At 40.5% G+C, this 21,935-nt stretch overlaps 2 protein-coding genes across 2 annotated transcripts; both read left to right on the top strand.

Annotated features, from left to right (window-relative positions):
* The first annotated feature begins 102 nt into the window (after positions 1-102).
* On the top strand, positions 103-3,483 carry LOC114765093 (CD63 antigen-like). The gene is made up of 9 exons (XM_028955168.1): positions 103-396; positions 540-602; positions 914-1,039; positions 1,157-1,231; positions 1,317-1,412; positions 1,914-2,045; positions 2,809-2,859; positions 2,977-3,060; positions 3,231-3,483. Exons 1-9 carry the CDS (start codon positions 334-336, stop codon positions 3,354-3,356), a joined length of 816 nt encoding a protein of 271 aa, XP_028811001.1. The 5' UTR covers positions 103-333; the 3' UTR covers positions 3,357-3,483.
* A 13,634-nt stretch (positions 3,484-17,117) lies between these two features.
* Positions 17,118-21,352, top strand: LOC114765028 (tetraspanin-8-like). The gene is made up of 9 exons (XM_028955073.1): positions 17,118-17,371; positions 17,998-18,063; positions 18,547-18,672; positions 18,764-18,838; positions 18,943-19,038; positions 19,139-19,231; positions 19,316-19,354; positions 19,443-19,526; positions 19,614-21,352. Exons 1-9 carry the CDS (start codon positions 17,312-17,314, stop codon positions 19,737-19,739), a joined length of 765 nt encoding a protein of 254 aa, XP_028810906.1. The 5' UTR covers positions 17,118-17,311; the 3' UTR covers positions 19,740-21,352.
* Positions 21,353-21,935: the final 583 nt, after the last annotated feature.

Here is a 21,935-nt window from a genome sequence, read left to right as displayed (position 1 = left end):
TATAAATCCTTCTCTCTTATTTATTGATGCTCCACGTCCCGCTGACATTTGAATGGGGCGTGTTGACTCCCCCCCCCGAAAACAATAGCACCGGCAGGCGATTATTTTGACATGTCTCTAGTGCTGCTTTGGCCAGGAGTGGCTCCGTATGCTGTGGTAGTAACGGACGCCGTCGACCAAGTTTGGTCATTTTCCACTGCTCTAACCAAAACAAACCCCGGGAGCTATCTTTAAACGCAGCAAATCCGCGCCGCCACTGCCAGGCTCCGAGCACAGAGGCTGGTATCATCTTATTTATCAAGGAGCCAGCCGGGGACCCTTGTTTTTACTCCCATGATGGCTAAAGGCAGCAATTTCTTGAGAGGACTCTGCATCGCTTTCAATGTTTTACTCGTGGTGAGTGGTTGTTTTACCTTGACTGATGGCATTAGTCTGAACTTGGATAATAAAACTGATGCGTAAATACACTGCAAAAAATGTATTGATATTAAATGATCATTTTAGGCACAACTCCTTTCATCTATATGTGTCTTTTATAGGCATTTGGAATCATGCTGTTTTTGTTTGGCATAATTGCGAATAGTGTGAAAATACAAATTGAGGTAAGAATCTTTTTTTTTTTTTTTGGGGGGGGGGAGTTCTTCTGCAAAGCGAACATGTCCCACTGGAATTATTACACTCCTGTGCAATGGGAGAGTTGTCCTTATTTGGCCTATAATAAGCTCAAGCTTGTGTTACATAACTGTTTCCCAGACTGATTGCAGAACAGATTTTGCTCTACTCTCTACCCCACTACTCCCAGTATTTAGTGATTCATATAATTTCCAATGGTTATTCGTGCCGTCCGATATCTATTTATAGCACTTTTTCAATGCATTTTGCTCTTTTGCTGTGGGTTAATGTTTGTGGGTAGGCTTTAGAAAGTGTGGCGACCAGCCCTGGAGTGGCATTCACCACAGTGGTCGGGATACTCACCATTGTTTTGGCCATACTGGGAGCCTACAGTGCATACAGAGAGATGACTCTGCCGCTGCTTCTGGTACAGTAAGGCCCTCTTATTACATTATATACACTAATGCATGTTCAACAGTGATCGAAGAAAGTGGATCTTTCGAGTTGATTCATGCGACTCATATAAAACTTGCTGTCTGTGCAGTACGCTGTCCTGATGAGCATCGAGTTAATCGTTGTTCTGGTGATCGCCATCACCATCGCTATTGGACAGCCTCAGGTACCCTGTCTCCAGGTTAACATTCTGTGCCGCCGAACCTTCGTGCAGATCTGGGGTGGATTTATATATATTGCTTCTCATGTAGGTGGAGCCAGACATGCAAAGAAAATTCCAAGAGTTGAAACCCCTTCACAGCACGGACAGTGATCTTCAGCAGGCGCTCAGTGACCTCCAGGAGTCGGTAACGACCAGATCATTTTCGCTCTGCTGTCAGTCAGAAACGCATTTGATCCTTTTAGATGTCGGGGGCACTACTTTCATACTGGCGCTGAGCATTTGGCTTTTTCGCTTGTATAAAGTCAGGCATCCTCAGGATTTACAACAACCACTTGGTAGTGTCTGTACCTAAAAGATAAACGAACTACCCTTTTTGTTGGTGAGTAATTATTTCTGTCACCCAGAAAATGGTCTTTAGTTTTGTTTTTAAAACAGGAGCCTGATGATTGACAGCTCTCACGCACACACCTTACTTATTCCCAAACCTATCAAAACACCAATAATGAACACGTTTCTTTCTCATTTGATCAATTTATTTAGATAGATCCTGAGGCCACATGCTAAGTGTGTAGCACTGCCCATGGTGCCCAGAATACACACATTTAAAAAAAAAAAAAAAAAACTTTCCAAAAAACACTGGAAACATGAGTGTTTCTAATATTGTGCTTTTTTGGTTTCCTCACAGGAGAAATGCTGTGGGTTAATTAGCTATACTGACTGGGAGACCCAAATTCCACCCTCTTGCTTCTGTTCACCAGACTATGAGGACCAGGCACTGAAATGTGTGAGCTTAGAATACCCTGCAGAACCTTTTTTGGTAGGTTTCTATTCCTATTCCTGAAAATCACAATGCCTATGACACCATTACATGGATATGATTATGAATACAGATAGGATGCTAATGACACTGATTTACTCCTAGTAAACAAGACTGAATACAGCACATTGCAGAATACAGCACATTAGGTCATTTGATTTCTTTTTATGTCTAATCTTCTCTTAATGTCACTTTAGACATTATCATTTGCAGAGAAATCAGTGTTCAAGCTCTGAGAAAAGAAAAACATCCTGTTCTAAAGGCTTGAAATGGGAACCCATTTGCCTTGTTAGGCCAGGAAAGAGCTGGATGACTTGATAAGGAAATGGCAGCGGGGAAAGTCAGGAAAGAAATGATTAAAAAGGAGGGAATAACTGAACAAGACGATAACACAAACTGGTGCCCAACACAAGAAAATGGTCATGTGGCCATCTCAGGGCAGGTGGTGTGGAGTTCTGTAGGGCATCTGGGCCTTGTCTTCTGGACCAGATGGTCTACAGTAATGGAAAATAACTGCAAAATTTGTGTATTTTACCATATTACTAACAGTAGAACACAACAGAGAATTTACAGATGCTTTGTGCTCTTAAAAACGGGATCACTGTTCCTCCAATGCCATATTGGTCTTAAGCATAAAATTCTTTCTGCATGCTTGCATCCAAAAATGTATAAAATTCATATATATGAATAGTATAATAAACACTGAAAGAAAACTGTAAAAAATTATTCTAAATTCAACCTGTGTCTGTGGATTTATCCACAGGGAAACAACCGTGCTGTTGCCGTGGAGCCTAAAGGTCATGTGTTGAATTTGGTAATTCCAGGATGCTCTGGAAACACATTTCTGTACACTGATGTGCACAGATTATCCCTTCAATCTCGTTTGAATTGTCGAAATTCTGTTCTGCTTAAAATGTATCTTCTTTTATAGAGCTGTGGTCAAAACTATCTGGAGTACCTCATCTTCAAAATGCAGATGAAGGAGGGGATGCTTTTTACATCAGCAACTATAATGGTAGGAGGTATTCGGGTTTAATCACTTTGATTATGACTTTTATATTATACTACATTATGATCATTTTCCAGACGCTTATTTACAAAGTGACTTGTAGTAACTGGGGATGGGACTATATTAAATAAGATAATTATACACATTAATCTTACTATCTTACTGTTTTGTCATAGGTTGCTGCCATAGTGGCTTCTCTGTTTCTGTGGCACAAACTCCATAAGCGACCCCCAGCCTCTGTCATGCTACAGAATGACAGCAACAGAGTAAAGTATGAGCTGCGACCACAGGAGCCACTCTGAGCACTTATTATAATTATACATAATTTATACTGTGTGTTCGATTACGTTGTTGGAAATATATTGTTTATCTCATTTATGGAAGAAACAAATCACTTTATGATGGCAAAAATAAATGTTAATGTGAAAATGTGCCTGTTGGTCATAGGCAGTGATCGGGATACAATACGGCATTACCGTTACTGACATTTACGTGTGGTGACCAGCCACAAGTGCAGGAAAGATTACTTCTTCTCATTGGTGAGGGGCAAAACAACTGCATAAGTAATGATTATTGAGTGGAGTTAAACTTCATGGTAAAAACCAGTGGCAGAGGTAGGTGGGTCTTTACTCAAAGAGATATGACTATGGTGTGTTCAAAAGTATTGATTTTTACAGTGGAAATGCAGACATGACTTTTCAGTTATCCATAGACTCCAGTGATGGAAACTGTAAAAGTAACAGTTCCTACTACCAAACTGACCGAGACTCCCTGTAGGATTTTTAACATTGTTATTAATCACATAATTGTGGATGTATCGTGTAAATGCCATCCTCTTTTCATACCACACCACTATTAGCAATGACTTCACGTGTAACACCAACACACCCCAGTACCTAGGATCCAACACACACATGTATTAATTTAGGAGATTTAAATGTGGAACTTGTGATTTGATTGCAGGCAACAACTTACCATGAGAAGAATGTATATAAGAAATAGTCCATCTTTAAGCGACTGCTCGTGGAAGATAATGATGAATCTAACGTGGGTTCACACCAGACATCCTATGCAACAGACCTAGTCTCACACTTTACACAATATTGATTGCAAAATGCCCCTCCTAACTCACGCTGTGGGCTGTAATTTATTTCAGGTAAAAAAAAAACTGTTTATTTACAGTTTTTTATGTTAATTCTGCAGCATCATATTATGGGGCAGTGGTGGCCTAGCAGATAAGGACACGGACCCATAATCGAAAAGTTGCCCATTTGAATCGGTATTTCGGGTCATTCGAGTGGCATGTTTTATACAGATCAGCCACAAAATAAAATATCCACTCCTGCTCTGCTCTGACCAGCTGCTTCACTTGAACGTGGGTGCTGAGCAGCAAGGTGAAAATGAGATCCAGGGAATGCAATTGGAAAGCAAAATTGGAAAAAAAAAACAAAAAAAAAAACAGGTACCTGGCAGGTACATACCGAATAGAAGGTGAAGGTGGTGCTTTTAGAGTGTAAAATTAAGTCTCCTCATAAGAGCATCTGAAATGCTCATGTAATTTTATTAGTAATTATTTCATATAATTATCCTCTGTCTCTGTGAAATCAATCAGGTGATTAGAATGAATTTACTGACACTGAAAAGCTCTCATTTTACACCCTGTGTAATAAACTCTGGTCCTCTGGTCAGCATTGACTGTAGCTATATCAATCAAATGTTCAAGAGTGTCCCCTGGTGGCTAAAGTCTGCCAGGGTGGGTCTTTCACCCCAGTTCTTCTAAACCATTATCTTCATTATTAAAATGGGGGTCATATTGGGGAATGTGTTATTTTCATCCTTTATTTGGATGCACTTACACCAAACAATAAATTAGTTATCCTTAATATTTTGTGGCATCATCTCAGAGGACTGTGCTGTGTTTCACAATGACAATCACTTCACTTCATTTGGGTTTTCTACCATTTTTCACATCCAAGATATTTGTTCCCAGACAATGGGTCATGAAATAATGGACTGCGTTCAATACAACTGAATGTTGTAGTTCTTTGTATTTAATTAAATGTTATATCATCCTTAGAGCTCTACCAATAAAGATGTTTGCAAAGTTGCCTGACGTGCACACCACCTCACCTTTAAATGGCACAGGACCAAAATCCTTGGTGGATCCATGGTAGTTTTTGTTTTAAATTTTCCAGAAGGTCCTGGTTGTTTAAATAATTAAAACGAACCACCAAACAGGAAGTGTATAAGATAATTTACTTGTAGGATAACAAGACAGACAACTGACTAGGACTGGAGACACAAGACAGGAATCTACACTCTATTCAGACATTGCATTCAAATGCACAGTCCTGGAGTTGCTCCTCCCTATAACAGCTTCCAGACATCTTGGAAGACTTTCCACAGGATTTTGGAGTGTTTCTGTGGTGATTTGTTCTGTAGAGCATTAAAGAGATCAGAATTCATGTGCACTCTCTCCTGACTTTTTGACTGACAAAGAGAAGGTGGTTGAGATGTGGTAAGATTAAACCATTAATAAAATTAATTGGGTTTCATAAAGGTCAAGGATGCAGCGATCTCTCCAGCACAAATGGGCTGCAACCTTACTACCGCTGTAAATCACAGCAAACCCACACAAGTGCCTCTGTTAGTTTGTAAAGGATCAAAAGGAATCAATTAGAAATAGCAACTCAGCAAGAAAATGAGTATTTCAGAATATTCAGTGAATGGAATGAACATGAATGACATGAATGAGACTACAATAACATTTTACTACGTGGTGCATCAGAAATACTGATCCTTTCACCTATTACAGTTATTGTATGACACATATATGATGGAACCTATGGAACCGAATTGGAACCTAGAGAGCTTCAGAACTGCTGCCCAGTGCTATCGCATGTGTTAGTATGCACATTAAATAAACATTTTATTAATTGGTAATACCTAATGATAAGTAATTATTGAGATTTGAGATTTTGGACTATTTTAATGGATTCTTAGCAGAAATGTTAGCAGGTGTAACAATGCTCAAGCAGTGTGCCATGAATTATCCTCTCGCTCTGGACTCTGTTCAATCATTCAAATGAATTTAATAATTTATCAGTTTTCTTGTTCATTGGGGTGATCGTGCTACAGAGCGTCCAGCAGGTCTGGATAACCGGTGCCCATCACGAGGGATCCAGTTCCATCAGCTCCTGAGAACTGCAGAGCCTGTGAAGATGCTAAAACCTCAGCACAACTTTTATGTCTCCAGTTCGATAAAAGTTCATTCTGCTAAATGAACGTGATGTGAAATTAATGTAACTCCGCTCCTGCAATTTGCAATTATATATATTAAAAGCAATATTTTCCCCAAAACCTTGAAATCCCTTAGAATAATATATTTGAATTTTGGATTATAAATGCCAATTTCCTGAATTAGCATTGTACATTATAAAAAATTACACCTAAAAATAACAATTTCAGATGATCCATGTACAGATTGAGTTGCATCTCATTGAAATCTAACATGAATTAATTGGGGTGACTTTATCTTCATCAAGATTCCATAGAGAATTTCTTTTAGGCCTGTAGGGTAGACTATATATGCTTTGAAGAAATACTGTAGAAATTACATTGCATGAAAAAAATTTGAACAATATCATTATCAAAGATTATTGCTGAATGGTGACCCTTGACCTGCAAAGCCAAAAGCACTGCATACTATTCTGATGGAGGTATAAGTGAACTAATAATGTCCAAAAAACACAGTCAGTGTAAATGATAGGAAACAGGAAAAACTGGCAAAAATATTGCCAAATGCTTTTAGTTGTATTTTTGATCTATTTATTTAGATCAAATTCTTACCAAAATCAGTGAGCACTTGTTCTCTGTAATTTATCCACAGGCTCCAAAAATGCAAATTGCTAGAGTGACAATGCCGATTACGACCAAAAATATGTAACCCTGTGAATGAATCTAATGGATAGTAAAATGATTACTTGTTAAAAAAAACATAATATTAATAGTCTAGGTATAAATTTTCCTACATACCTCTGAACTGAACTTTATTTTAGTAAACGCTTCTAATGTTTGCTGTTAGTAACTTACCCCAAAAAGGACGTTGATGATAAACAGCAAACATTTCAGGCACACGTTCACCTTGGCCATGGCTTTGAATCAACCATCACATGTGATATGTGCACAATCTGGGTGTGCTGCTGTTGCTTTAAATGAGGTCTTGGCTCAGAGTGTTACTCACTTCTTCCTCTGTGGGCTGACATTTCAGAGAAGTCCCTAAAGCTTGATTAAAAATGGGTAGGGGGGGATTCCAAAATCTTCCACTTTCATGTTGGTAACTGCACAAAGAAGAGAAAAAAAATACAATGTAGGCCTACACAGTCATTTGAGTAAATATAGTTGAGACCAAAGTTACTGGCCCCCTTATTAAATTAGACAACACTCCATGAAAATGGATTTCTCCATGAAAATGACCATTAACAAGTATTTGTAATTTTGGAAGCAAATAGTCTATAAATAACAATGTCCGTAAAGTTTAATATTTTTTACATTTTTTTAGACATGAAAGGGCAAAAATGAGAAATCCAAAATTATTAGCCTTAATAGTCAATAGTGTACGCTTTCTGAGTCACAATTGACACCAATCTCTTAGTAGTTATTTTCTAGGTTGGCACATGTCTCCTGAGGGATTTGAGCCTATTGTTCTTTTGTAAACTGTTCTAGCTGGTCCAAATTGCGTGGTTTCCCACTATGGACATTCACTTCAAGCACCCACCACAGAACTTCCATATGGGCTTGAGGACTGGGGTTCTATGTCGGCCATCCCAGGATCAGACTTTGGTATCCTTGAGGAACTGTTGGATTAAGTGCTTTGGGTCACTTTCTTGTTGGAAGACCCAGCAATGACCTAAGCTTCTTGCATAGATTTGCATACTCTCCCTAAAATGTCAACATAATACGCTTGTACAAGGCTCCATGTTCCTGAAGGGGCAAAACAGCCCTGTAAGATTGGGCATTGCAGGACCATGCTTTTGTTTTGCATAGTGACCGTCTGCAAGAAGAAATGTGACATTCCTGTGCCAATTGTTGTGCATGAAGATTCAACACCTCTGTTTCACATGCCTTTGTCGGACGGCCTTTTGCCAAGCCAAACGTGTGAGGTGTTGGCCGTCGGGACCGTCTACCCTCTTTGTCTTGTGCAGATGTGAACGTGTGAAGTGTCGGCCATCAGGACCACCCACTCTCTTTGTCTTCCCCAGATGGGAGGCACTGGGGGCGTGACATCAGAAACAACAGGTGCTGATTGGTCTGTGACAACTTCCTGTAGTCCAGTGACAACTTCCTGTAGGCCAGGGGTATTAAGGTCTGCTCACTTGTGGGGAAGGACTGTTTACTTTTTTTTTCTTTCCCAGCTGTCTTTCCATCGAAACCGGATCTTCTGGTTTTCGAGCCTGCTCTATCATCTCATTATTTCTCATGGCTCTGCCTCTTTCTCTCTCTCTCCCCCTTTACTCTTTCTTCTCATTTTTGTTTTCTCTGTAACCTTGGTACCTTTTTACATTCAATATTCACATGTAACTACAATAATTATTTACCGGTGTTAATAAATTAGAAACTGTTCATTTTTAACCTCTATTGTGTCATGCCTCTTTCTGCCAAGGAACATCAAGTTGGAGTGGTTGAATACAGTACTTTTGTGTGGAGGGAGAAAGAGTTTTTCTACACTCTGTTCTCTCCCCATGGTCTTTTTTACAGCCCCACGTCATGATACTCCCACCACCAGCGGTGCCTTAATTTGTTGAAGGGGTAGTAGTGGCGTAGCAGATAAGGAAACAGACCCATAATCGGAGTGTTGCTGGTTTGAATCCCAAACCAACAAGGTGGCACTGAGGTGCCACTGAGCAAAGCACTGTCCCCACACACTGCTCACCAAGGGTGATGGTTAAAAGCAGAGGACACATTTTGTTGTGTGTTTCACAATGACGTTCATGTCAACGGTGTTCTTAGGATTGAAGGCCTCACCCTTTCTTTGCCAAACATATAAGAAACAACTATGTACCCAGACAGTTCCAGTTTAGTCTCATCAAACCATAGCAAAGACTTCCAAAACTCATCTTTACTTTTCAGGCAAACCTCAGTCGAGCTCTGATGTGACACTCTTTGAGTAAAGGGGTTCTTCTGTGACTATCGCTCTGAAGATAAGATAAGATAAACCTTTATTAGTCCCACAAGTGGGAAATTGCACTTGTCATGGCAGAAAGTGGACAGAAGCAGAAGGTAAAAGCATCACAAAAAATAACATAAATATGTATCTGTATATATGTACAAATTTACAAGTTAAACAGTATAACAATTTAACAGAATGTGCCAAAGTGTGCGTGTTTGTCTGTGTATGTGTGGTCAGCTGTTAGGTCTTTGTTACAGAGTCTGACAGCGGTTGGAAGAAAAGACCTTCTGAACCTCTCCTTCCCACATCGTGGGTGCAGTAGCCTGCCACTGAAGGAGCTGCTCAGTGCTGTCAGAGTTTCTTGCATGGGGTGGGAGATGTTGTCCAACAGGGATGACAGCTTAGCCACCATTCTCCTGTCACTCACCACCTCCACTAAGTCCAGAGGGCATCCTAGAACAGAGCTGGCCCTCTGGATCAGCCTGTTCAGCCTCTTCCTGTCCCCAGCGGAGATGCTGCTACCCCAGCAGACCACACCGTGAAAGATGGCTGATGCCACTACAGAGTCATAGAAAGTCTTTAGGAGTGGCCCCTGTACTCCAAAAGACCTGAGCCTCCGCAGCAGGTACAGCCTGCTCTGCCCTTTTTTATAAAGCGCATTCGTGTTATGAGTCCAGTCCAGTTTATTGTTCAGGTGAACACCAAGGTACTTGTAGCTCTCCACTGCCTCAATGGCCATACCCTGGATGTCCAGTGGTTGCAGTGGAGGATGTTTGTGCCTGCTGAAGTCTACCACCAGCTCTTTGGTTTTTCCAGTGATGATCTGGAGGTAGTTCTGCTGGCACCAGTCCACAAAGTCCCTTGTCAGTTCCATGTACTCCCTGTCATCCCCATCAGTGATGAGGCCGACTATTGCCCACCATGATGAAGAACTTTCACAACCGTGTTCCTTGAAACATTGACTCCTGAAGAGGACAGGTCAGCTACAATCATTTTGGCATTTTGCCAGATGTCTGGGGACCCTTGCTGACATCTCTGACTAATTTCCTCTCCAGAGTTCTCGATATCTTGCTTTTAAGGCCACAGCCAGGTTGGTATCTTACAGAATTAGTCTCCTTGTACTCGGGAATTATGCAACGCACAGCAGTTGGAGACACTGTGAATCGCTTAAAGTGAAAGTGAAGCGATTGTCATTGTGAAACACTGCAGCACAGCACACGGTGACACATTTAACTGCATTTAACCATCACCCTTAGTGAGCAGTGGGCAGCCATGACAGGCGCCCGGGGAGCAGTGTGTGGGGACGGTGCTTTGCTTAGTGGCACCTCAGTGGCACCTTGGCGGGACAACCTTCTGATTATGGGTCCGCATCCTTACCCGCTAGGCCACCGGTGCCCCACTGTTTGGAGATGGCAGTTGACCTTAAATTGAGCCTCTACTATCTTCTTTCTGAGCTGATTTCCTTTGTGTTTGGCATGGTGAGTAACAGTAGTTGCTCTCACGTGTTCAAGTGCTCGATTCCTTGGAGTCTTTTTATGCTGATTGATTGTTGTTAGGAAGACTGTACAGATATTGTTTTAAAGCAAACATTCACATGGGGCAGATATTTTCACCACCCCACATGGGGCAGATATTTTCACCACCACCAGGTCTAAAAATGTATTTTATGTTACAAAATGTCATTGTTCCTGTTTCAGCTCCCTGCCAGCAGGACGGCCCCCGTAAGTAGACGTGGAAGAGGTCGGTGTCCTCTATCTCCTTGCCCTCTCATCATTGTAGTTCACCCTTGCTGCTCGTCTTCTTTCTGGGTTGCCTTCCGCCTCACGCCGACCCACTCTTTGTCTGACGATGATTTTGGATTTACCCTTGCCTGCCGTCTCTTCTGCTCCTGATGATTTTGACCATCTGCCTGCCCCCTTTGCCACCTGTCACAGGGGGACAACACACCATGAAAGGAGAGACTATACAGATACACAACAAAGCCACCACTAACCACCAGTCCTGTGCATTGATTGGCTGGCAGTTGACGAGTGAACCGGTGGGCGGAACCATAATCCCAATCTCCACCCAGCAGACAGCCTATAAGGGAAACACGCACAAACACAGAGCACCCCAAACCATTCTACGGCCCAAAGGACGTAACACCTCCCTTACACAACAGTGCATTCACAATTCACCATTTATTGGTCATTTTACGCAGATAATTCTTCATTATTCAACACAAACAAAAAACCAAATAGCATCACCCCAGTTGGCTCAGGTTGAACTGTGGCCCTCAGCCAAAAGTCAATTCAGATTTTTGTTTTAATCACTGCTGTGATGATGAGAATTCCAAAGACATAGAGTACTACCAAGACATAGAGTATATCAACTAAACGAAATGGGGGAAAAACTATAGCAAGCTGCTGGTTAAATTCAGTGCAAAGTAACTGGCACATTTTCTGTCCTGATGATCATAATGGTCATTTGAAATTTAATGTTTACATCCTTTACCTGTCGGTGACATTGGATGGTTTCTTGTTTTTATAGTTACTGGGCATATTTGGCATTGTACTGTACAGGCCAAAGGTTTGGACACACCTTCTCAAGTGTTTTCTTTATTTTCATGACCCTTTCCATTGGTTGATTCTCACTGAAGGCATCAAAACTATGAATGATCACATGTGGAGTTATGTACTTATGTGCTGTGGGATGACTATCAGCATGTGGGTATGTGAAATAAAAATAATTAAATGATAATGATCAATGATAAATGTAATAATTTGAATAATAAAGATGTATGTGTTTGTCAGTTTTTAAATGAATTGCTAAATTGTACTAAATTGAACAGGGCACTGTACCCTGAATGTGAAATAGACCTCTTGTCATCTAGATGCCCCCAGAAAACCATTTTTTGGCATGGATCAGCAAAAATGAAATCTTTCTCCAGCACCATGCACCACAAAGCTCTGGCCAAAAACCACAGTTAGGCTCTACAGTTTTGAATGTGTATGCTAATAAAAACTTTTATCACCTTGAAATAAAGAGTTTATGTTTTGAGGTTTTCAAACGTGTGAAAAAAATGTATGTGACTTCATGCGTTTTACCTTTATCAGTTTAATGCTTTATATGCTTTGTAAATCTGAAATGCTTGAAATTTATATTTTTAATTTCAATATTCAAGTTTTGTTGCAGTTTTATGGGGTTTTGTGTTGTTTCTCCATGACAGGTGATGGGAAGTTCTATCAATGGTTACATTCTTGTTGAGCATTGTTGTCTTATTGCCTGCGGTGGGGGTATGTCTTATTTTGTCCTTAATGTGTGAACCTAGATATCTCTATTATAAAGTTATATCCAAAGATTTTTTTATTGCATTATGTAACACCGAACAGATGCCATTGTTCATATATGTAAACTTGTCTAGCAATTTTGTGACTTAGTGACTCCTAGAGTTGTTTGTAACTCCTTATTAATTTTTGTAGATCTTTGGGATGATCATGGCCATAGCAATGATGCATCAGATCTACAGCCAGCAGAAGAACACACAATTCCAAAAGTCCTTCGTCCTGTTTCATATTCAGAGCTCAACAGAACCTGTGAAGATGTTAACCCCCCTCCTATTCTGAAGTCTGCAAATAGACCTGAGTCTACTACTTGCACACATTTCCCAAATTCTCCCAACTACTCACTTACCTCACTTTAAATGACTACTCACTTTGCATCAGGGTGCAGGTGTTGAACCCCATCCCAGGCCAAGAACCCTACAAACATTGATAATTGACGTCAGTAATGTTAATAGGATCTGCTCTTATAAGCTTTGGATTGTTTTGTGGGTTTTGAAATCAACAGGGATGCCCCAATTCTATGTGACTATGTATCTACAATGAAATAACCTTCAAAGTTCACATTTATACCTTAAAACATCATGTATGATGCTTTTGACACACTAAAACGTACTCAATAATCACATTAATGATTTTAACTAATTCTAACTAAAGCATTAAAAATTATCACCAGTATCACTTGAACCTGGTTAACATGGAAAACCAAACCACAGAAAATGTACATCAATCATACTCATGAAGATGATAACAAATTAAATAAAGCTGAAAAGTCAGACCCACATTTACTGCTGTACCACATAATATAATGTTTTGTAAATTGTATTCTTTGTTGGCCTATTTCATACTTCTAATTTGTACATTTATTAATCACTGTATTGATTGACAGCATCAACATGAGATTTGTAATGTAATGTATACATTTGAAATTGTCATTTTTTTCCAATGACATTTGAGCCCTTTAATTAAAGCCAAAGGCGACACTTAAATCAGATCTGAGCTGCTTCTTTTTAAATACACAGAATGGCAGCTGGACCTACCTGAAACACAAAGTAGAAACAAATAGGACAGAAATATTGCAAAGAAGACCCAGAGAGACAAGAACCACAGAGAATATCCAGGTTGAAGTGACTCAAACCTGTTTTTGAACCTTTGTGGTCTTCTGCACCTACTATCCCTGCAGTCCATGGTATTGTGAATGTGATGATTTATTAAGCATGATTAAGACACATCCCTTTGTTAACATGTACATTTGTATGTTGTTTTGCATGGTCAGTATTTATCATAAAAGCTGAAGAAAGCAGATCATCTTGATAAACGTTTTGTGTGTTCCTCCAGAACAGGAACATCTGGTAATGTAATAGAAACGGTATTGAACATTGTTCATGACTAGGAAGCTGGGCGTGGAATTGTCTATAAACTGTCTGCATTCTGTGGTGGTTTTTGCCTTGTTAAGACCTGGCCATGTGTGAGGTTTCTTGAATGTCTACAAATTTCTTGCTGGTTTTCTCAGCTACTTTGCAATTGTTTATTTGTTTTAAGGTTGCTGGTTCGAATCCCGTTCCGCCAAGGTGCCACTGAGATGCCACTGAGCAAAGCACCGTCCCCGCACACTGCTCCCTGAGCGCCGGTCATGGCTGCCCACTGCTAACCAAAGGTGATGGCTTAAAAGCAGAGGACACATTTCATTGTGTGCACTGTGTGCTGTGCTGTGTATCACTTCACTTTAACTTTTAGATATGAGTTTCTCCGTGTCGCCACTTTGCCCTTGCCTGTCTTCTGTTTGCCACTGATGTTAAAGACCCACACCTGCCTTCTGATGCCACCCCTGCTCAATCAATTTGTCCTTGGGATCGTACTGTGACCAAACCTTGCTTGCTGATCACTCTCTGACTTGATGCCATGACCCCCGCCCGCATCAGCCACGGTAAAAGACTGAACTTTATTCCCTGCGGAGTGGCACCCTTGGACTTGAACCTTGAATGGTTACCCAGCACCCAAGCATCCCCTCACCTCCTGCCACACCCCCCCCGTCCCCCGACAAGGCGCCCCCACCCTTCCAGACCCTGCCGTCCTGCCTTCCCCAACACTTCCAGCATGTCTCCAAATGCGCCTTCCAGTCCTCCCCGACAATGTGTTAAATACGTTACTATTTACGAAACTGCTATAAGTGCTTATAAGTGCTTGCTGTTTGCTTTTTGAGTTGCACACAGCAGCTTACCACAAAATCAATGATTAGAAGAGACAGTCCAAATAGGGATAATGCGAGACACAGACCCAGAGTTGGCCAGCAACCCTGCAGTCCTGGAACTCTAAACTTACAGTACGAAATGAGGTACCTGCTTGCAAATAGAGCAACAGACTTGGAACATAAAACTGAGTAGAAAACTGAAAAAGCAAGAACCATATGATATGATGTTGTTTTCATGCAATGGACAATGGCCAAAACAAACCACTTCTTCTATGTTCTGGGAACTCAAATAATCAGAAAAAACAAACAGTACAGCAACAGAAGACGGGTTTTTTTTAAGAATTAAGGAGCCCAATAAATAGTTGCATAAGTGACTGAGTCATCAGTGACTCTGGATTTACATATATAGAAAAAAACAGAACTGCTTTATAGTTTTCTATAACTTGAAGAGAAGAGAAACCATTTACCCTTTTTGTTGAAGTGTTATTATTTCTGTCACCCAGAACATGATCTCTAGTGAACTTTTTATAAATGTGGGAGGAGCCTGATGATTGGCAGCTCTCATGCTCGCTACTTCCTCATACGTGCACGCTACTGCACTTGGCTCTGGAGTTTGAAAACCTGTTTAAGTAACTTTTATCGCTTCTACAAAGCGTTGCAATCACGTTAAACCACCCACCACATTTAGATAGACAAGAATTAAGTCCTAACATATGTCTCAGGGGGATCAAGAATATCCAGGGTATGCAAGGCTGAACTGGGCGAGTACCGATGTTGCATGTGAAAACTCACAGGAAGGCCTCCGTTTTGTCCACCACCATCAAGTAAAAAGCTCTGCGACTTTTGTCCAGATCATGCATTGTGTTGCATTTCCTGAGCCTCATCTCCTTAGCTGGCTGCTTGGCACCGAGAGTCCCAAGTCCAAAATAAAACCCCTGGACCGTTATAGTTAGACAACACTTCTTAACTGTTTAGTGTGAACAGGTTTAAAACATTAAAATAGCAGAAGAGGAACTACTATATAATCATTGAAAGATAATGTCCATGTGAGCTGATTAGAATTTGACCAGTCCTTTTATTGGCTGTAATGCTATAAACTCATTCTGCACTTAGCTGCTGTTTCAGCTCCGGCACGGACAGTGTGCCCAGTGTCTAAATAGAGCAGTTGGTACACATTATGTTAGATTAGCATTTGGGTTATAGGAGAAGAACCAGTAGGGCTGAGAAACAGGATGCTTGGCATCTGCTGTGTAAGCAGACTTTTTCCCTGGAAAAAATATATAAATTTAAATGTGGAAATAAAGTGATTTTGTGTGCAGTTTCTGAGCAAACCTAATTTTTGTGTAATGCCAAATTGGGTGAAGGAAGAGGCACAGGCGCATGACATGATGAAAATGGTGAGGTTTTTCATTTAAACAAAATGAACCACAGCACATTGGCTAGAAAACACAAACAGTGGAGGCACAAAACACATGCAGCATCACACGAGTCAAAGTAATGTGGGAATGGCACAACAAAAAATGGGTCTTAATCGCCAACAACAAACTGCTCTGGGTAATCAAGACCTGCACACAGTGAATTAGTGCCACATGGTGGGCCAGGGGCACCGTAGCCTCACATTCAGTTTAGAAACAAGTCTCAGTACTTTGCATTTCAGGGCTATCTGCAAAAAAATGTCCAATAAGTCATATGTAGATACTAATACATATAACTATAACATAGGATTGCAACATGTTCCCCGTTTCCCATTGTATCAAATCATTATTGCTTACTTTAATTAAACTAGTAAATAATAGATTATATGCTTGGATCACTTTCTTCGCCTCACATATTTCTTTCTGTTTTCTTTATATAATGCTAGGTTATTCATAAATTGTGCAAACTGATATTGCAAGACATTCATGCAAAATATGTCTGTTTATATCATCATAACAATAACTTGCATTTTCTTACCATAGAGACTAATTCATATAATATAGACATTTATGTAGACTTAGATAATTTTTGTATTGTTTTGTTCATAAGTGGGCTTGGTAATACAATACTGGCCTTGCTAAAACTTGTCCGTGACCAAAACTCAGCTGTTGTCCCAGTTCCCTCTGTCCTCCATCAGTTTTATCAAAGGTTGGATTGTACCTTGGCTCTTCTGTCCATTGTTAAATCCCTGAACTAGTAGCACACTGATTATCATTTATTTCATGGTACAAGCTGTAAATAAATCGATAAACATTAATGGGAAAGGTGAGATGCGTGTAGCTTTTACTGGTCCAGCTGTATTAGTGCAAAAATAGACTTGGGTGTTTTCCATGAGCACACACACACACACACACACACACACACACACACACAGGGCTGTCCACAGATGGCCCTCCTCTCTCAAAGACCTCCCAGTCCATCCAGTCTAAGAGTTGCGAAATCCATCTGGGCTGAGCAAGTTTACAGGAAGTCAGGGCCTCTGGAGCAAAACAGACCCTTTCCCCTATTACAAAGACGCAGATTCCTTCCAGCCGTCCTTGCCCTGTGCGAGGCTTACAAACACTGAAGTCAAGAACGACCGGGACTAATTAACATCTGGACATGGCACCAGTGAACCGCTGCTTGAAGCGAACGTTTATCATCTTTGATGTCTTTCTTGGGGTAAGGCTGAGCGCTTCTCCGATTTGCCTGATGCTAAGAATCAAGCACAAAACGGTCCATTGTTAAAGCTGCAGGACACAAAGAGTCATGTATTATGAACAATAGCGCACAGAAGTACAAAAAGGGCTGAGCCGTGGGGCTGCAAGCTGTTAAAATTCATGCAGAAAGACCGCGTTAAACTGCAATTTTGTCAATATAGTATAATGACTTTATATCTAAAAATATGCCCGATACACTTGGCCTTTAACTCACGAGTGTCTTTTCCACGTTTTGCGAGGAAGATCACAGCATTTTTTGATGTTTGATGTTATATCATACATTTCACAGAAAGACTTCCAGGGACTGGAAGCCAGTCCCTCACTTCACTTACACTTGTGTCCCCTGGTACAAGGCAGCTGCTTTAAACATGCCAGAGGTCATAATAAATGATCAGAGCTGTGCCGTACCATGGCATTTACGTTTCATCACCGTTGTACTTTACAAATCTAGAGCAGTAACAGTTTTAACCAGAGTCAAATTATCATGTCTGCCGTACTGCTGCCATTATCTGGTAAACCAAAGACAACATATGGGTCAGAGGGTGAACGGTGTGGTTTTGGGTACATGCTCATGAAATGTTTTTGCAGGTTGTGGGGACTCTGTGGCTGGCACTGGTCTTGTTTTCACATGGAGCCTTGCACAGAGAGGAGGAGGTAAAGTTCACATGCCAGCAATGCTGCTTTTATACATGACGTCCATAAAGTTTGGAATTACAGGCACATATTTACGATTCTTTTTCTGTGATTTAGTCTTCCGGTTATGTTGCTTCGGAGATGCAAAGAGGATGTAGGGCACTACTTTCAAACTGGCACGTTAATAATCCAGAATGAGGAAGTTAGCCTGGTCATTTTCTCTTCTCCAACATACAGACAACTACCAAGCAGTTTCTTCATGATTGTAATGAATTATGTATGTAAATTTAAGGACATTAGCAGACAAGCCCCAGGCTCGGGAGCAAGCCCCAAGCTATCGGAGGTTTGAAAAAATTGTGTTTTCATTGGTTTTTTCCAGCACCTATAGCTACAGAGAAGAGATTCCATATCACACAGACAAAAAAGATCTGATCAGATCTGATCTGATCTGAACAAGTCAATGTCTGTATTTAAAATGTGTCATGTGCTCTGTTTTTTTTCCAGCTTATACAAGAAGGTTCTGGAGTGGCACCACTTGCTATTTTGTATTTAATTGGAATCGGCATAGTGGCCCTTTCTGCCTTTGGGTTGTATGGAGCTCTGAAGGAGAAGCAGTGGGCACTGATTGTGGTAAATCGCCCAAGATTAACTAATCCTTCTGTGTCCTACTCTGCCATTTAAAAAAAATTACAGTTTATGAACTGTTCCTTTTTCTCCCCAGTTTTCTGTGGGTACGATCATGACCTCTCTGTTGTTTCTGTTGATAGCAATACCACTAGTTGCTATGGAAGCAATGGTAGGTTTAATTACATTGGGTGCATCCCCACAAGGTTGTATCCCTTTTTCTGATGGACACAGCTTCTTCATTTCTTCTCTCCTAAATTTTGCATTTCTTTTTAGTCGGAAGAAGTTGCAAGATTGATGACGGAAGAGCTCAAAAACCTTAATGAGGCCACCACAGATCAGAAGACTCAACTTGAGGTTTGGCAGCACATGGTGAGACTCATGCCACATCCTGTCTCAACCTAAAAAGATGAAAATGATTAAATAATAGTTGATGCATCTCCTTTGACTTTTGTTGCATGGCTGTCCATAGTTTAATTGCTGTGGAGTACATGGTTACCAAGACTGGGGAAATGACATTCCAGGAACATGTTTATGTTCAGATCCTACAGACAATATCCGATGCGTAAGTTCCATTGTGGTCCTTGTCACTGATGCCTTAGTTACCACCCCAAGGCCAACCATGAACCATTTTTCTGTGTTCTTTTAGGTGTTGGCTAATGGGACATCGATGGAAGTTTTTTCAGAGGTAACAACTACAAATCACCAGTCAAGGACTGTGTTCTATACAAAGAAAGAATGCACATTTTTAACATCAAAACTATTTCTATTTTCAGCCCTGTTTTCCACATATTACTGCCTTTACCAGGGCAGTATTCAGAGGGCTACTGGCAGTAACTTTTGGATTCGCCGTACCTGTGGTATATATTTCATATTTAACATATCCCTTTCGCTTCTTTTAACTTTTCTATGAAAATGTAATGATGTAATGATTTTGTTTTCCACAGATTGCTGTCACTGTTATGAGCATCATTATCCTGTGCCAAATGAGAAGAAAAACCATCACTCCATCGGTGAAGTTCAGAACAGACCCCACTGGATCAAAGTATTCAGAGCTTTGTGAGACAGCTTAACCTCGTCTGAAATCATGACGTCTTTTGTAAAGGTGAATTAATACAAATAATAGTGATATTTCTTTAAATGCTGATCAAAGAAGGGGGTATGGAATATACAGCGCATCAGACCGCAAGCCAGATCTGAATAGGCTGGGCGCAGTTGGTAAAATACCGGGACCCCTCATGCAACCCAGTCTAGTGACTTTATTTAGGTATTTTTTATACTTTAACCTGTGTTCAAGTAAGCCTGTCCTAATGCATCATGAGTTTAATTTCACCCGGAGCTAAATTAATGTGTGTAAATGTGCAAAAGGACAGAGCCTGTAGTCTCTTCTAATCATAGTATCCAACTGGCTATTTTTTTTGTAGCCAATTTTGTCTAACTTGCTCCTTTGACACACACACACACACTCAGACACACATACTTACACACAATGTCCTATTTGCCTGCTCTTTTGCACTTGAAGTAGGCAAGATGTTTGTGGCGTTCAGCATTAGGCTGTTCATGGTGTTGCTATGGACGTCTTTCTTTTTTCTTCACTCAGCAAATCACATTTTTTGATGCCTGTGTTTAAGCTTCTATGCACAGCGGTTCAGTCCAGGCGTTAACGCGTGTCTTGAGAAATCCAGCCACAAGGTTATGGTGCCAAGTATCTCATTAGACACATGCAACTTGAGTGATCAAATGTCATTGCTCTATATGCAAACGGAAAATGATTTACAAAATAAAATATAAGAAATCTTGATGTGTCCGCAATGGGCCATTTGAATGCTGTCACACCAGCACTTAAAGCGGATCCCTCCAGATGGGTGTTATCGCCAGGAGGCAAGGTGTCTAAAGGTGTTTTTGGATGTTTTGGCAGGTCATGTGACCTGATTTTTTTTGGAGAGTTTAAGAGCACAGAAGTTATCAGACGTTATCAGACGTTATCAGACGTTATCACAGAGATTTCATTCAGTTTTGTCTGTCCTCAACATTTGTGTTTTGCGCCACACGTATGACCTTATAAGCAGGATAAGCAGATTTCCACTTTATTTATGCACTAAATTCACCTATGGTCTGCAAAGTACAGTGTGTTCCTAATTGTTGCCTTGAGACTGACCTTGCATGCCAAAGCAATATGAGATTTGATCCTCTTTTTTTGTTGTTATTTCTGGCATGCACCTTCCGTTTCATTACAATGCCTGTCCTGTATTTGCTTTGTATGTAGAAATACTCCACGAAATATGGTTAGTTATGAGTATTACAAATATCTATGTGTTCTATGCACTAGTTAATTTTCTTCCATGTTCACCTTGTGAAATAGTTTTATACACATGTTTAAATATTTTATATATTTTGTGTCTGAATTTGTGACACATAGAAATGCTTTAAGGTAGATTTGTGAACATGCATCAACATGTCTGCTCTTTGCTAATTGTGGAGACCCCATTAGCATGTAGGACAAATGAGTGGTCAATGTGCAAAAAAAGTGAAGCATTCTGGTGGCTATTGAGTAATAAACACACCAATTTTATTGTAAAATTCAAAAATTGACATTTAATAACTCTGTCCACCCAAATGGTTCACAAAAGAGTTGTTTGAATTGTGCGTGTTTGTGATGTAAATAAACTTGAAGGTCTTTATATCAGTTGCTTTTCAGCATGTGTTTTCATGTCGTTTAACGCATGATACCCTCTATCCAATGCTGCTATGAAATACATTTGAATAGACTGTGGATATTGGACCAATTCTGAACAAAATACTGAAATAAAATGCAATCCATTCAAACGCCTTACCCGCTCAGAGATGAGTTCAAGTGGCTGTAAGAATCGAGCAATTTCAAAAACTTTAATGCACAGAAAATTAAATATAACACAATATATCACAAAATCACTCCCCCTAAGCTAACCTCAGGGGAATCTTTTAAAGGAGTTTGTGTCCTTATGTGTCCCATAAGTGTAATCCCATTTTGTTGCAAAATTTTGTGTGGAGTTGCACACGGGGTAGTGGTGGCCTAGCGGTTAAGGTAATCGGTAGGTTGCCGGTTCGAACCCCGATCCGCCAAGGTACCGCCACTGAGCAAAAGCACCGTCCCCACACACTGCTCCCCGGGCGCCTGTCATGGCTGCCCACTGCTCACTCAGGGTGATGGGTTAAATGCAGAGTGTGCTGTGCTGCTGTGTATCACATGTGACAATCACTTCACTTTACTTTCACTTTACTTTATGTGC

The sequence above is a fragment of the Denticeps clupeoides genome, chromosome 15 (genome assembly GCF_900700375.1).
Source record: "Denticeps clupeoides chromosome 15, fDenClu1.1, whole genome shotgun sequence".
NCBI lineage: Eukaryota > Metazoa > Chordata > Actinopteri > Clupeiformes > Denticipitidae > Denticeps > Denticeps clupeoides.
The sequence above is the reverse complement of the archived record's forward strand: the minus strand, read 5'-3'. Positions and strand labels throughout refer to the sequence as shown.